Source organism: Ixodes scapularis, unplaced genomic scaffold (assembly GCF_016920785.2).
Source record: "Ixodes scapularis isolate PalLabHiFi unplaced genomic scaffold, ASM1692078v2 PGA_scaffold8__174_contigs__length_109621045, whole genome shotgun sequence".
Taxonomy (NCBI): domain Eukaryota; kingdom Metazoa; phylum Arthropoda; class Arachnida; order Ixodida; family Ixodidae; genus Ixodes; species Ixodes scapularis.
Genome location: NW_024609883.1, coordinates 3965512 through 3982981, shown reverse-complemented (window position 1 = coordinate 3982981; position 17470 = coordinate 3965512). Strand labels below are relative to the sequence as shown.

The window sequence follows — 17470 nt, the reverse complement described above, 5'->3', positions numbered from 1 at the left end:
AAATACCATGAATAGAAACTGAGAAAACTTCTATTGTAATGCGCGTCCTCTCGATGTATTATTCAGTGGAAATTGTAATGACCAGCATTTCTATATTAGTACCCTGGTTTATATCGTGGTCACTACGTATGTTAAAAGTCCCTCGCGTTCCCATGTATACTCTGCTGTGTCTATTACGTATTGTCAGCATTAGTTCTATCATCGGCTTTAGTGTTCTGTGTGAAAGTTGCCGAAGCTGCTACGCGCTTTGATTTATGCCTGGTCGGTTTTCTGGCTCCCAATCATTGTGTAAGTTCATAATTACCTAAATATTAATTTTTAAAATGAAGTACAAAATGCCCCCCTCTAAAAAAGTTTCTTTTTTTATTAACAAAAAAAAAGAACAAATTCTTTTTACCGAACGTTTAATCCCCGCCCAAATGTAGCGGTGTGAACCAGATGCCAAAGTTTCAGAACTAATAAGCGTTCTTTTATTCCAAACTTCTCAAGGATTTTCTGAAATGTTCGATGGGAAAATGGCGGCTGATGGACCCAGTCAAATGCATGGAGCTGAATGGCGCCGGTTCCCGAAACCGGGCTCCATTTTCCCGAGGAAACTTTGCATTTTAACTCTTGACGGAGATAACGGTATCTTCGCAAACTATGGCATCTGGCTTCGACCGCTGGCGCTACAGCATGGCCGGATAATGAGCCTTCGCCGATACGTTGGTCATTTTTGCGGCAAAAAACACCTTTTTTTTTTTTAACCTTCAGCTGATTTTTATTTCTTTTTTTGCTCTAACTTCTAATTCTGCATATATATGTTCACCCGAGATAATGTATTTAGCTTGTTTCTCATTTATATTTGCCTATATATTTTCCGGCCCTCGAGATAGCGACAGATCCCCGCTCCGGCCCCTTAGCCAAAAAGTAGAAAAACCCCTGACTGATCTTTTTTTTAATGATATAAACAGTGCGCATGCATAAGCTTTGACTGCGTTGTCTCAGAAATAAACTTTTAAATAAAAAATAAAAAAAGTAGAAACGTCATTTGGATTGTTGCACTCGCTGTCGCGCTCGGTTCTCGTATTCGGTATGCGTTGTCAGCATAGAAGCAATTGGTTATGTAATGCCGGCATTTTTTTGCAGAATCTATGGAAGTACGAAATCTGCCAGTAACTTCGGACGTCACTACGCGCACTTCTGATCTACCCAACGCTGCTGTTCTCCGGGAGGACGAGCCCAGCTTCGAGCCACTCCGTTCAAAGAAAGCGTCTTTCCGCCGAGAGCGCTTTTTCTGCCAAGGAAGGGCTTGACGAGGGCTGCTGTGCGGGACCCCGACCGAACTCCCCTTTCGTCCGAAGATGGAGCTCAAGGGAAGTTAGAAACCGACCCCGCCAATCCAACGCTTCCAAATCGTGCCTCGGCGCTCCCTCGGGTTGCCGCCGTTGCCGCGCCGGACTGGTACGCTTTCGGCGCAGGGCTATTTCGTAGTGTCCGCTGCGGTCTATCTGGGAGTGCAACCGAGGCCGTTATCCGTCGCCCTCGCCCTCCTTCTGAGGGGAACGAGGGGCGGCACTCCTCTCGCCGGGGGCTTCCAGGCGCCGCTCTGCTCCAGACATCACTCCACGTTGTTCTCCCGTCAGCGGCGGTACCTCTTCGGGATCCTGCGGCCCCTGCAGGGAGCCCGACACAGCCACACCCACGTAAGTACCGCTGCTTCCCCCTCCCGCTCCCTTCATGCGAGAAGTCTGCGAGCTTAGTCGGCTACCCCGAACAAGAATTATGGTGCATCTCTGTCGCTGACAATGATGTTCCAGGACCTTTCATTTGGGTCGAATATCGCTACGAATTTTTATGAGGTTTGACTAAATTCGAGAGAGAAGAATCCGATACTAAGAGAAAAAGACGTAACACGCCACCTTCTTTTTTTAAATATTATTTTTACTTTTTTTTTTTTTAATTTAGGGACCGTACTGGCTTGTTTCAAGATAGCTTCGACTACACTGAACGCGTTGGCAGTTCGACATGTGCAGCTTTCCCTGTTCAAGGGCTCAGAAATGGTCTAGCATGTTGTTTCATCCAATATCTTACAAACTCCATAAAGTCACATTTCATAATCTCTGCGCCACCAGCACAGAGAAAGAACTGCGGAGCTCATCTTTTGGAGCATCGATATTTAGGCAAACGACACAGCTTTTCAGCAGTAACAGCAACTTATTCCCACCCTGCGTCATACCATGACCCGAAGAGTTTGTACTCGAGTCAACTGGATTATGAGCGCAAGCGAGGCTGGTCGCGACGAATCATGCGGCTCTTCATTTTTTTGTTAGATTGCCCCTCACCTATGATTTGTCCAAACTGATGGCCTCGATGCGAATGCTGATGCCGTCCACCGACGCTGTTCCCCAACAGGCATGGGACGCCACGCGACGGCGGCCGCTCTGCTGGCCGCCTTCCTGGCCACCGCGTGCAGAGCCCAGATCTTGAACCCTCCGTACTTCAACCTGGCCGAAGGCCGCACCATCTGGGCCACCGCCACGTGCGGTGACTCTGCGTCGCCCGAGCTCTACTGCAAGCTAGTCGGAGCCAACTTGGACAAGCAGGATAACCCCCACATCAACCTGATCCAGGGACAGGTGTGCGACCACTGCGACGGCACGGACCCTCGACGAGCCCATCCGCCCGAGAACGCCATCGACGGCTCCGAGCACTGGTGGCAGAGCCCGCCGCTTTCCCGAGGAACCCGATTCAACGAAGTCAACCTCACCATAGACCTCGGACAGGCGAGTGCCTCTCGATGCTTTCCTATCTGCGTGTGGCGGGAGCGGCTATTTTGGAGCGCCCCCGCCCAGCCAGATGGCTCTCGTGGAGGCGGATGAGCCATGGGCCCGCCGTCGCGCCCATGCTTGGCCTGGATGTTCCTGGGGCTGTCGGTAGGGGTACCAGTTTTGGGAAGTGAGGGGAGACTCTAGAATCTTCGGAATGAGAAAGAGGATTCCTTTCTCGAGTTAGTTTTGCTGCTTTGGCTCAAGATTATAACTCTACGACGTCTGTAGCTACGCAGCCTTCCACCATTGATTTATAAATACCGCCCAACACATCCAGTAGTTGTCTGTGTTTTTCATCAGCGAGTTTCCCAGTGGCAGGTGCGACGCTATAAACGAAGGTTATTTGTAAACACCGATCAGGGTATACGTTTCTTCTGTTACTCGTTTTTTAGAATAAATGGTAAATCTCAAGGTTTCGGTTAATGGCATGCATTAACCGAACGGTTAATGGCATACCTTAACCGTTCGCACCATCTTTTGCATACAGCGGCATTCATTTTATTTCGATGAAATCGACGTTTATCGGTATTTACATTCGAAAACGAAAGAATATGTCCAGAAAGATCTTCAAGTCCTCATGATCTCACATGTACGAATGTCAGGAATACAAGAAAGTAGACGCCCATTTTTCGGTTAAATACACAAAGTTATTCTTACAATCAGGATGTGCACACGAGCTACAGAGCCTATTCCACATGCACCGGAGCATGCTTTTTTCATGGAGTTAAGAGCATGCGTAAGCTTAGTCTAGGGCAGGGGTGGCCGGATGGACATACGCAGAGGGTGATGAGAAACGTTTGAAGAGAACAGTCCCAATAAAGCGTGGCAGTTTTTTTTTTTTTTATTCCTTTCATGTTGGTTGTTTGCCCCAGTGAATTCCACTGATAAAGCGCTTGGTCATTACAAGTGTTTTCATTGTTCGTCCCGATCGTGAGACTCGGACTTTGTACTTCAACTCGTCTTACGTCATTTTAGTCATGAGCAGATTAGTTAAGTGTCTTACCGTCAGGGTCGCACGCTTTTTCGATTTTACCACCGACATTGCTGAGAAGAGTGCCTTACAGCAGCACGCACGTTAATCCGAATATCGACAGAAGAAGCAATTGCTAGGGCGGCACACGGCAGCTAAAACGCAAGGTACATTTTAAGAGCACCACAGCTTGGCGACCACTGGTCTAGAGTTAATTGAAACGCTTTTCTTTTTAAATATGTTATACTTGATTTTGTTACTTTTAATTAGAACCCTCGTCAAGCTTTGCAGCCTCTGCCTCTCATCCAAACGTACCCACACACATACAGACACACAAAATGCTACTCTATACTCAGCGTTAATTATTTTGTGCCGCGTTGTCAAGGCTAGCATAACTTCCACAATGCTGCAGCCGGGGCTGCCAAACGGAGCCTTTCTCGCGCAAGTAGCTTTGAAAACGTTGAAGCGCTGCTGAAGCTACCCTAGCCTCGGCTGCGTAGCGCATAATCCACCGCTTTGACGAGACATCAAAGACCTGGGCGTTGCACTAAAGCATCGCGCACGTGCTACAGGCGCGTCCACTCCGACACCACACGAAGAAACCGTCCCGTCACGACGACAGCTCTGGATGTCTTTCACGTGGAGTCGCAGACCACCGCGGAGAGAAGGAAACCCAGAGCGGCCTAAAAGAAGGGCCGCCGGGTGTGCTGCTTCTCGATGTCTCTCCCTCCGGCCCTTCGTGTCTGCGTGTACGTTAGGACTTGGGAGGCGGCGTGGTCGAGGGAACTAGCCCCCCTTCCGAGAAGGGCTCCCCGCCGCCGCCTTGCTGCGACGCCCCTAGCTTGCGTTTGGCGCCCCCCCTTTTTCTTTCTCTTCTTTTTTTTTCTTCTTTCCGGCAACGTAATGCGTCCGAGTAACCATCTTTCCTCCTCCTCCCCAGTCGTCAGAAAGAAAAAAAAGCGAGAGTTTTTGGTGATTTAGCGTTTGGGATGAACCCGAGGCAGCCTTACGTTTTTTCTTAGCCGGCTGTAAAGTGGATTATAATAGAACGCGTTCGTTCGATCAGCCGTGTGTGAAAATCCTCGTAGTTCAAGGTCACTTGGTGGCAAAAATGCTGTAATTGTTCGAGTTCTTTTTTCTTACATTTTATGCGTTAACTTTTCATCCAACGTGCATGTGTAGTCATAGGCGTAGACTACAGGGGGGGGGGGGGGGGGGGGGGGGAAGCATCGGGGCTCGTTCCCCCCCCCCCCCCCTCGCCCCCGGGCCATGATCCTTACCGAGACGCTGTTTACGTGCCATGTAACGAGCTTCTAGTAGTGGCATCATGTAAACAAAATAACGCCTACGTTGCCTTTATTGACAAAATGCATGGGAAATGGAATCCCAGCGTGCTTTCGTTAGCTTCAATCTCCAGTTCTGGCGAGAAGGTAACGCGGCATAAATCACTTCTACGTCCGCCTGGTCTGCTTCCACAGCAGCCTGCCATTTTGCGATGTCCCACTCACCAGAACAAAAACGGTCTGTTCATCGTCGTGGTACCGGCGATGAACACACGGCTACGCTTGCACGGTGATTGACATACAGCGATGGACACATGGCGATATACACGCGCTGTAAAATGTACCCCCTAAAATAAACTGCTGATAATTGCCGGTGTAAAAAAAAATTTCGCGGCAAAGCACCCCCTCGGAGAGCTTCTCAGCCTGTCCTCCCCCTCCCCCCCCCCCCCGGGAAAATGGAAAGTCTACGCCGCTGTGTGTGGTCACAGCAAAAACAATGGTTGTCACGTTTACCGCTCAATTACGGTAAATACAGTTCAAAGAATATTTTGGGTACTCTGACTGCAGTCATCCTTTTTGCTTTCTTTTATTTATTTATTATTTTTTTTTTTTTGAGGGAGGGGCCATAACACGCCGCATTTTACGGCGTGTTATTTTATCGGCTATTTTACAGAGCCGCTCACACAACACTACATGCTGCTCGTTATAGACGAATTACACAGGCGGGACGTTTCTTTTTTTTTTTTTTTTTAAGTTTTCAAACTGGATTTCTGCCCTTCAGTTCGGGGGGCACGGTATTTACATATTAACACCGACAGCTGATTCAATTCAAAGTAGATCTGTTCGCTTCATAATTACTCTCATTGCACTGCCGGTGAAACATCTATGAAATTTAGTTTGAACCCGCGTCACCTTTTTCTTGCGTGAAAAGCTGATGCCTCGCTTCTACATATCGCCACATCTCGATCACCAGCACGAAATTCATTTGACGCAGGTCGTGCCATCTCGCTGTAAGCACCCTTCAGAAATGAAGGGTGTTCTCGCTTCGCAATAGCACCCTTTTCCACTCCCTTTTTGCACCCTTTAAAAATGAGGGGCATTCCACACAACATCCGCTTATTTTACGATTAAAAGGGGGCGTCACTCGAAATAAAGGCGTTGAAAGGGTGTAGCCACGTAGGTATGTCTCTTTATATTCTCGAGGGTGTAAAATTTCCCAGTGTATGGGATCTAGGAACGCCTTCTGCTCGCTACTGATCGGTGCAAGAGTCAGTGATATATGTCTATATAGAAAGGGAGTTGGGCAGCTAGCTTTGCAGTGAGGATTTGACGCCCCATGTGAAGTGTGAAAGGCGTTTGAAACTAAAAAAAGGGAATACAGCACGTAGTCGGATCATAACCTGGCGTAGGTTCCAGAATTTAGCGTGATGCGAAAGAGGGGATACGTTTTTTATACTTCTTTTAATTTTTTCTACGTTATTGCTTTTGATTAATGTTTCAAACAAATTCACAGTTGATTATATTGACCACCTGTGAGTGCCAGTTGATCATGTTAACCACTTGTGTGTTCCAGAAAATTGACATCTCGTGTGTCATTCATTAAAAGGCGAATCAGGGGGGCGATAGTCGTGCTTTGAAAATGCGGCTTCCTAAGCTTTCGGTACAAATAGTCAGCAAGTCCAAAAGATCTCATTTCCTTTTTATGTCACGGTCCGGACCATCCTAGCAGTTCTGGAGATCGGATAAGCCTCTCCCGAGATTTGAGATGAAGCTTCAGGCACTGGCAACAATGATTTTAGGCAACAAGATTACTAAAAAGTGTCTTTACTGTCGTTACCATGAAACGTATTCATTTGTGGCTCCAGACACACAAAAAAAGAAAAAAAAAAGTTGAGAGATTTTTTTTAGGTTTGCGCGTTGGGGGCAGCAGCTGTCCCACAGGGCTCGGGGGTAACGGGAGCCCCGTGTCCTTGAGGCACGGCTCAGTCAGACATCCTGGGAAGCCGAGACCGCGCCTGCCTCGGAATCGGACACCGCTCTTCCCTGACAGGCCGCGTCGCCTCTTCTCCGCGCTGCTCCGAAGCGGCGTCTCGGCCGATAAAACTGAATGACCCGGAGAGGCTGCAGATTCGCCCGGTCTCTGTCCGATAAGATGGCGCTCTCGGGCACTTCTCGCCGTCGAGAGATACGGCCAGGAGAAAGCCGGTCGGCACGGGCGAGGCGCGGCTGCTGCGGCACTGCCCCTGTGGAGAGTCCCCTTTCAACTCGAAGTGCTCAAATTGTCTCGAGATACGGAGATATGGAGACGCTTATCTCCATCGCCGGAGGGGAATTGGGCCGGTGCAGTTCGCAGGGGCAGCGCTGTACGATTCCTCCAGTTATGGGCAGAAAAACTGGGGGTCGGGGCCATATATGGCCGAACTTTTGCCGAATCGAAATTCGGGGCCGAATTTTGGGATTCGGCCCATCATTAGAGATCACATCATCACGAGGAAACTTTTCAAAAGATTTGGCAAAGATTCCGCAAAAATACATTGTTACCAGACTTTATAATGATGTTTAGTTTTTTTTTCCGGCGCAAAAAAGTTTTTTTGTTTTTTCTTCTTCTTAACTGAAATGCAACATGTAATCCGTATTGACACAGTTAATACTCAATAAGGGGATATTCTACAAGATGATTGTATCGGCGTAGTTTTTGTGTGTTTACTGGCAATTTTAGTGACTGCTTGCAGAAGTGGCATGACAGCGAGGTTGGGCAGTAGCGGGCGCAGTCACGAATCACGCTCAGTGATTTCTTTTGTTTTTCTGAAAAAAGAGCGTCTATATTTTTTTTTGTGTGATATATATATATGGGTGATTTCAGATAAGATCGACCAAAGGGTGGCTGGTCGACATTTTTAAATCAACTGATGTTTTTATATGACATTGTCTAGTGTCTGGTATAAACGAATCCACACTTAGTTTTGACCAGAAAAAAAATTTGGAGACAAGAAAAATCGTAAGGCAGGGAGAGGTCGCGCACTGATGGAGGGGGAAAGTTTGAAAGTGAATAATTTAAACAATAAAATTAGGAAACTTTTAAAACTTTTTACAAACAAACTATGGGTACAACTTGCTTGTAATATAAAGTAATAATATTTATTAAAAATTTATTTAGTTTTCTAAAAATTGCCAAACATGCCTGCTCGAACGACAAATGGCAAACTTTGGAAATCTGTATCTCATGAAATAATTTAATCATTATGATATAATTTGCAGATATTATTCTACTAATATATAGCTAATATTTAGAAAATAACTAAGGTATCTGTGTGATACAATAGTTAGGATATATTTAGTCAAACATGGAAAAAAAATCAAACAAAGAAAAATTCCGATGCGAATAAAAAAAAAACACCACCCTCGATTTTTTTTTTAAATTTAGGTAACCTGTTATACTCTATTTCGGCATTCATTTCCATTAAAAACATGTTGCATCATTTTATTGAGAAAGAAGATACAACTCCCCAAAGTAGGGTCCTTTTTCAAAGCCTACACTTAGCAGTGTCCTATACAAGAAGTGACTCTGAGTTCCAGTTTCATGAAACTTGCACAAATCTTTTATATACATTTATTCAGATGAGGTCATTGATAAAAAGAGCGATCGGTCACACAGTAAAAGGGAGGAGAAACTGCATACAGCATTTTACATAAGCGTACAAAGTGGTATCATATCAGAGACCAATGATTTCAGAAAAGATGATGCAGTGTGAAGTTGTACCTTCCGGTATATTTTACATCTAGAGTAAAATAAATAACTTTACTTCCACACACAAAAACAAAGATATAATAGTAAGATATTTAGGTTGGCTGTGTATTTCCGATTACAAACAATTTCAGGTGACGGATGCCATAGTGCCTAACTGGAGCAGCTTCGATGCTCTCGGTGTATGAATGAATCGTGGCAAGCCGATATATTTTATCCTGCTCGAGGATAACATTTTGGGATTTTTTTTTATAGTTATCAGATAAAAATTATTAGTAACCACCAACAAAAACAGTAGGTTAAATACCCCGTGAAGAAAAATGTGATAAACAAGATGTCCCTGCATGCATTCAAAATGAGCAGTCCTTGGGAAATCGAATTCGGCACTTTACGCTAAGGTTTTCCTCGCTGTACCCATTTAATAAAGTTGCTTCCAAGCAGATCCGACTGTCCGTGCTACATATACGTCACAGGTCCCTTCTGTTGATGACTTGCTGAGCCGCCACGCGTGCCAAGACTGAATGCCAGGGAAGGCGCGCACCGTCAGCCACTCTTCTTTTTTTTTTGTTCACGATACCGAACAACCTCATTTTCGTCCAGATATACAAGATGCACGCCTTTCAGTTTCTTTGATAGAACGCTCACCATTGTCCTGGCCGTCTGAATTGCGCTTACTGAACGTTCTCTCAGGTTGTTCAGCGTGGCCTGGTGCTTCACGAGTCCGCCAACTCCGTCACATGCATTTTTCCCATGTCCAGATGCAGAAAATAACCACTGGGCTTGTGGGCAATCGTCCTTTGCAAATTGGTGAAGCTGGTAGCGATTCTTGAAATGACTGGCGGCGCCGTCACTTACGTACGTCACGTAGGAGTATACCGCAACGTTGTCTTCAACCCACTCCTTCACTTTTTCTAGAGCCAAGCAAGCGTGAGCGGCGTCGTGACACAGGTCCTCACTGGTGATGGCAAAGCTGTTTGTAGATTTTCTTGTCGTCACTACACATGTAAATATCGAAACTTGTTTTTTTTTTTTTTTCCAGTGATATGCTTGCACTTCGTCAGGAAGCACGATGGTCCAGTTTTCGGCAAAGTCAAAATGAAAGACAATGCTCCCGCGTTGCATGCACTGTTTTTCATCGTAGATCGCTTTACCTTGCGTTTGCCGGATATGGTTGTGAAGTACCCAACTTCCAACCGTCACTTGGATGACTTTTAGGAAAGTCTCAGGTTCCAAAGTTTTTTTCACAAGGTCGCCGGACTCCCATGTTGCAAGCACAATATCTTCATCCTCCGGGATATCAAGTTCCTGGAGTGTAAGAAACTGGCCTTTTGGGCAGTGATCACAGTCTCCTTGAAGGCACAGTTCTGTTGCTGGGTCGCACAGAAATGCCGAGTTCATTTCACCAGTGTTGAATGTTGAGCCTGTAACGTTCTCTAGAGCGGCAATACAAAGATAATAATTGACGCAGCGCACACAAACGCACACTTCCTGGTGTGGAATACATTGGACCCATCTAGGGCGCAACGAATAAAATTTCGTTAGCCCAACGCCAGAATCGGGATGCTTGTCTTTGTATATACGGAAGGCCTCTCGTATTGAGCGTGTCATAAAGCGCTTTGGCATGAACGTTTTCTCTCCGTTGAGCATGACAGAGATGACGTCCTTCTGGTTGGGACTTTGGCGCGAACATTGTAGCTCGTCTTTCGTGAAGTACTCTAGGGCAGCAGACAGGTTCTCAGGGCTCACCTTGCACCTCGTGTAAGGATCCGGCTCATACCACACGCCATGCTTTTCCTTGAGTTTTCGGGATTTACTGATGAGGTACATTGAGGCCTGTGGAATCATCTTTTGAACCTCATTCTTCGTCAGTGTTGACGGCAGGAGTGTAAGCAGTTGACAACGTTCCCGGAGAGAGGTGGCGGTTTCAAAGGCCTGCCGAAAGTTGTCCACCCACTCAGTGCATGTGGAGCATGTTGGTTCGGACGACCCCGATGGTGCGTCCCTGTTGTACGCAATACGTAGCCTTGAGCGTATATTCTTGACAGCAACCTGCTCCAGTTCTGTCTGCTTTCTCTTGACATAGGCAGGCCTGTCCCGACTTCTTACGACGCTTGGTTGTCTCAGCGGTGACACATCTGTAGGTAGTATGCTGCGATTTAGATCTTCAATTGCTTCTTCAGCTGGCACAAATATGTCAGGGCACTGCTCTGAGCTTCGCATCGAGATCTCCTTAGTGATGTGCATGAAGCAATGGTAGCACAGGTAGTCCGTCGCACTCACTTTGGTGGAACAGTCAGGCGGAAGAATTTGCTTCAACGAGTTTAGGTCCAACTCGCCAACACTTCGAAAATTCCGCTGCTTTGGTATAGTCTTTTTGTGTTTGCAAAAGTAATCTGCACAAAACACTCGTTCGGAGCTCCAGGACGTCTTCATAATGTATACATAAATAATAGAAATTAAACCCCAACTGATGGCATATAATTGCCAAGTGAAAGAACTACTGGGTGCACAAGTGACAAGTCCGAGGCTGAGGAGCTCACTCACTGCAAACGTACATTTGAAAAGAGAGGTCACAACTGAGGCTGTCGGTAAAGCTTGATCCACGTCAAAGGAAGAAAGAGGGAAAGTCTCCAGACAAAAAATTGTGGTCAGCGGCCTTCGAAAAAGACTTTCCGGAATCGCACTGTCGTCCCTCCACGCGCTGATATGAAAGCACCCGAGCTTCTACCACGTGGTTCATGACACAGCCTGAGCCATGTCGGCGACCGGTTCGCGAGGGGTTGGCGGTGGGGTTAGGTTGATGGTCACTCGGATTAGCCCTTGCTGTACTGAGCTACCGCCTGCAGTGCCTTATCGCCGGCTGGTGTCAACAACGAGAACACACACACCCTGTCTACACCAAAACTACAAGCGTTCACCGCACACGCGTCGCCGCCGCTTTTAAGCTTTTGTGAAATTGCTTTCTTTTGCCGCGGAGAACCGCCTTATCTTAACTACGCGCCTGAAATCCTTCCAGGCGGGCGTACACAATATCAAGCGTTTCGAGAAATGCCCGTGAAGTAGAACTATGGGAAAATTCGGAGCCCGCGATGTCGATATCGTCGCCGTTGTGTTAGTACGCCGTCGCGTACTGCAGTCCCCCGTTGGGGGAGGGGGGGGGGGGGGCGGTCTTACTACGATAACATGGCGACAGCGTTTACACTCTATGTATTTACGCGAGGCTCGAGTATTTGGGGATAATGCTGCCGGTTGGTGTGCCCCTTTGTGCCTGATATTATCGCCCGTGACGCCAGCGAGTGAGATGGCGACAGGCATGACTGCTCAGTAAACAGGCGTCGGCGGCCATGTTTTGCTGGTTGAAGCGAACCCCCTTGTCCTTGACAGCGAGCGGGGAAATGCGAAAAAAAGATTGTATCGGCCGTTTTGCCAGAACTAGCGACGAGTGTCGTCTGCGGTTTCTGGCAACTATTTTGCCATAATCGTGAGCTTAGCGAGGAAATGATTTTTGCTAGCCACAGAACACTACCACGCAGAAAGGGAATGCTTGAACATGTTTTTGTTCTGGATATATATCAGGGATATATATGAGAGAGAGAGAGAGAGATGAAGGTAGAGCGGAAGAGGGAATAGCATATAGTGTCGCAGGAGAATAAAGTAAACAAAGTTCCTAGTGGCCGATGGCTGCATGATCTTTTCTCGGATCACTAGTCCGTAATATGATACCTCTTTGTACACAGTAGTTTCTCCTTAATTTAAGTGTGTGAACGATTTCTTTAGTTATCATTGGCCTTTTCTGAATAAAAATATATAAAAGATGTGTGTTGGTTTCATGAAACTGGAACTCAGAGTCAGTTCTTGTATAAAACACTGCTAAGTGTAGGCTTTGAAAAAGGACCCTACTTTGGGGAGTTGTATCTTCTTTCTCAATAAAATGATGCAACATGTTTTTAATGGAAATGAATGCCGAAATAGAGTATAACAGGTTACCTAAATTTTAAAAAAATCGAGGGTGGTGTTTTTTTTTTATTCGCATCGGAATTTTTCTTTGTTTGATTTTTTTCCATGTTTGACTAAATATATCCTAACTATTGTATTACACAGATACCTTAGTTATTTTTTAAATATTAGCTATATATTAGTAGAATAATATCTGCAAATTATATCATAATGATTAAATTATTTCATGAGATACAGATTTCTTAGAAATAATGGAAACAGCGCGCAAACGACAAGGACGGGAGGAAAAGGAGTACACAGGACGAGCGCTGAACACTACTTGCTACTTGCATATATATATATATATATATATGCAAGTAGGTAAGACGACATTATAACTACTATTTATTATTCGTCGCTCCAATCTTTGTAAAAATCCCCAAACATGCCTCCGCGAACATCTGTGACCTAAATTGGGGATTTTTTTTAGTCAACTATGTTCAGTTGTTTTTCAAATAATACCACTTGTAGAATTTTTGATTGCCTTCCAGAATATGTAAAGTTTGTGTCTTAATCTTGTACGAGTACTGAGGAATAAGTTATGAAACAGAAAAGGTTTTCACTTTTCGCTTAATTTCAGCACGCTGTATATAAAAAAAAAACAAAAAAAACATGTTTTTGATTTTTTTTTTTTTTTTTGCGTCGCGTTCTTTTTACACCCTTCTTTTAGCCAGAATACATTCCGTTAGAGGTATTTCCCTTGATTTTGAGTTTTAAGCCTCTAACTATGCTAAAAAAGAGCAAATGCCAATGGTGGCTTTTGACGATTTTCGTGTGTGGCGTTTTTGAACCACTCTCAATCTCAAAGTATGTAAAAAAGAGAGCCTCTATTTTTTTGTGATATATTCAAGTTGGTAAAACGACATTATAACTACTCTTTATTGTTCGTCGATCCAATTTTTGTAAAAATCCCCAAACATGCCTCCGCGAAATTTATCGGAAGATTAGAGATCTCAAAGTTTCCAATCTTCCGATATATTTTGGTGGGCAACGCTAACTTATAAATGACATTTTTTTTTTCTAAATAAAAGTACTTTTAATGATATTGAGTCATTTTGTTGCTGGCAATAATCCCTGGAGAAGGGGAACAAGGGATACTAAGGACACACAAAAATCTCCAAACACAGCTATACTTCGTGTCACTAGTTGCGTGCAGTACAGGCGAAGGCAACACCAGGCGAGGCACTCGGAGCTGGGAAAGAAGAGGGAAACCTCCTCTCCTCTCTAGCGTTCCTCGTGCTCTCTCCTTTGAACCCTCGCCCTCCTCTCCCGCCCCGCCCCGCCTTCCTAGTGTTCGACCTTTCTCTCTTCACCTGGCGTTGCCTTCTTCTGCGCTGCACACAACTAGTGACACGGAGTGTAGGTCACTGGTGCGCGACCGAACAAATCTGGCTGGTCCTGGTATCGAACCAGGGACCTCCCCATCGCCAGTGGAGCGCGCTACCAACTGAGCCAACCGGGAGTTAGACGTCAGTAGAGCGAAGAGGTTTTATCAGCTGCCACCATTCTAACACCAACGTGCAACAACCCATCGGCACAATGTCAAAGACAGAACGGGATGATATGTGGTACAGTGCTCTTAATTTCTACAAATGTTCTTATATAACACATTCCACATCCAGGAAGCAGTGTTCAGCGTGGAGCCTAAAGATGTGTGCATGTTCAGATAATATTTAAAGCCCTGTGAGAAGAATTCAACTTTGTCGGTAAACACGATGGCAACACATTTTCTGGGATGGATCGTTTGGTAGCGAGCGCTCGCGTCTCAGAACCCAGATATACTGGAGTCGATCCCCACCCCTGCCCGTTTTGATATGCACTGCGCTCGTGTACCACTACTGCGTGATGCACGCGTTAAATACCCTACGCTAGCAGTGCACGGCATTGATGAACTACTTGCCACTGTCTAAACGCAAACACAACACAATTTTTTTTTCCGTGGCGCTTTCACATTTGCTATTCAGTGTTTATTGTTGCTTGTGATTTTAATGATTTCTGCTTTTCGTGTATGCTGAGCAATTGTGAACCGCTAACAGGGCCACGCCAGGCAAAGTATATCGTCAGGCAGAGCCATCTATCCATCCACTTTACCGTGTTATTTTTTTTTTCTTTCCCTTCCTGTTGTGTGTGGATATATGTGAGTGAACTGAAGGGTTTTTATTCCGACATGCGGGGCATCATGTAACTCGTTAACCTCGTCCTTGACGCATCGAACGAGGAGGGCGGGTGTGACGTTAATTTTTTAGGGAGGGTAGACGCGATGATGATGTGTTCTTACTTCCGGCTAGACAGGGGCCCACTTGCTGCCTCCTTGAGAGAACCAGCGGGCGGAAACCGGCAATTTGCGCCAATTAGCGAGCTCTCCGCTCATGTCTCTCAAGGCAGACCGAATTTCTCTTCAGCGTTCACTCACAGACTTGGTGAGTCGAACGAATCAAACCCAATTTAAGTAAACCGCAAAAATTAGTTTTGCACGCAACAACTCCGCAATGTACCCCGTTGGTGAAACGCGGTGTTACATTTGATTTGTGAAGGAAAAATTTAGCTTCGCCGAATGTTAGACTTAAAATTGATACATTTTCTACCATGGAAGAAAGCCTTTCTCATATCAAATAAAAAGGTAAAAACAAAAGACGTTTGAGTTTTCGGCAAGTCTGTTGATCTAATTGTTTAACAGGAACGGAGCCGGAGGAGGAGGAGGAATAAACGTCTTTATTTGCCTGCAGAGCTAGGTCAAGCCTAGCCGGTGCGGCCCTTGGGAATGGAATAGAGCCTTTTGAAAAGTGCGCGCCATCACTGCTGCGCCAATTATATCGGAGTGCCCCATTGCTTGATCAGGTAATGAATCACGCGCTTGAGAGCTAGTGACAAATGCGCGTGCACGATTGGCTGTCACTTTCCCCCTACTCTCTTTTCACGCTACACACACACTATCACGCGCTTCGTGCCCAAGAAATGGCTCTCGCCAAAGTTGCTTTAGGGCACGGCTTTAGGGGGAAGTTTGATCGCCCGCTTTGCCCAGACCAGGGCACCGCGCAGAAACCGAATTCGGGAGGAGTGGGGCGTCTGTGCATACGCAGTACCGACAGCAGCGCCACCGCAGTAACCCGACGTCAGTGAGTTGATTGTTCGGGCTGTTTTTATAGCGCTTAGTTCCATTTGTGTCCAAAGCTCTAGCTTTCTCCGGTAGTAGCTCAAACACGGTGTAAGAGATACCTCTGACACCGTGAGGCGAGCGACATGCAGAGAAGTGAAAGCCAAAGCAGATTTGCACCACTCTACATTGCCACGGCCGCTGGATCTGAAAGAAGATCCAGTGGCAGTTCGCGCTGCGCGACACTGTTAGCGCCGTTAGCGCGAACAAGCGATCGTTAGTATTTCCTTTCTCTCTCCTAAAATCGAATTGGAATCCTGGTGTGTTGGAAAGCGTTTACCCGTGGTATCACTGTAAGCAGTAAAAGTTAGTTAATGCTCAAAACAATACCGCGTGCAAATAAAATGAAGAAAAAAATTGAAAAAAAAAAAAGTGCTGATGTGTTCGTGCCAACGTTACTAAAACACTCAGTTGGGAAACTCCCATAGCTTTCAAAAAGTGGCCCCAAACTGTCTCCGAGCGCCGAGCTAATAGGGAGTTTTCGTAGATCGTTTTTGCCGTCCCGCAAGGCCCTCCGCAACCCGCTACGATAGCGGGAACTCCACAGTCAAGGCTATCGGCGCGCAGGCGCAGTATCAACTTCTTCGTAGCGGAACGCTTAGCGGAGGAGGCAGCGCGGTCTACGAAAACTCCCTAATGACGAACACAACACCACCAAGAACTGATACAGCGGTAGGAATTACAGAGTGTGCCATTCCCGATTCCCTGGCGGACGCGCCGCGTTGAACTACCCAATTTAAAATGCACCTAGGGCGGGACGTGCTACCTGAAAGGCCCGCTGAGGCATGGTTGTATAAAAACAATATTAATTGTGCCGCAAAACTCTGCAAACTAAAGATTTTAAAAACATAACGCGCCCCTCTTTTGGTACTAAACTCTAATAAATTTCATACAAAAAGAGTCTTTTTCGTTTGTTTTTACGCAAAAACAGGCTTTCAAAAAGCTCAAGGTGACCACAGTACAGACAAATGATAAAGAGTGGCGCTGTTGTCGCATTTAGCTTAAAGCCCCTTGATAAAGGCCTTTTTTACAAGTACCGCCAACCATTGTTGTGGAAACGCGCGAGACACGTGCCGCGAGCGCGTGCTCCGCCGCCATTCGCTTCCAAGGCCCGCTCATTTCAGTGCTGCACCGCCATTTGCTTCCAAGGGCCGCTCGAGACATGGGCCTCGTGCGCTCGCGCATTTGACGCTACTTGCAAGAGACGTAAACACGTCTAGGGGCTTTAATTTAGCTCGGTCTCGGTGGACGCCAGCGGCCCAGGTTTCGACGGCGAGTTTCCCAACTGAGTGTTTTAGTAACGTTGGTTCGTGCTAGCACGCGCAGTGTCACAGCCGCTGGATCTCTTCCTTCGAGGTGCTTCGAAGAGCCGTGACAAAGTTTTGAAACCGAAACTAAACCCGCACACTGTGGCTGTCTTTCGAAAGAAGCCCAGCTTAGGTTTTGCAAATAAAGGAACCATATTGCCATTAACACATTCATATTCTAAATTAACACGTTCCACGTCAATGG

At 46.2% G+C, this 17470-nt stretch overlaps 1 protein-coding gene across 2 annotated transcripts in view; it reads left to right on the top strand.

Annotated features, from left to right (window-relative positions):
- Nucleotides 1-1383: 1383 nt before the first annotated feature.
- Nucleotides 1384-17470, top strand: part of LOC8050777 (laminin subunit alpha) — a 161967-nt gene continuing 145880 nt past the window's right edge. For both annotated transcript variants that reach the window (XM_029975553.4, XM_029975546.4), the window contains exons 1-2: nt 1384-1685; nt 2395-2765. In XM_029975553.4, coding sequence (XP_029831413.2) covers nt 2397-2765 — 369 coding nt within the window. In that variant the 5' untranslated portion in view covers nt 1384-1685; nt 2395-2396. The remainder of the gene's footprint in view (nt 1686-2394; nt 2766-17470) is intronic.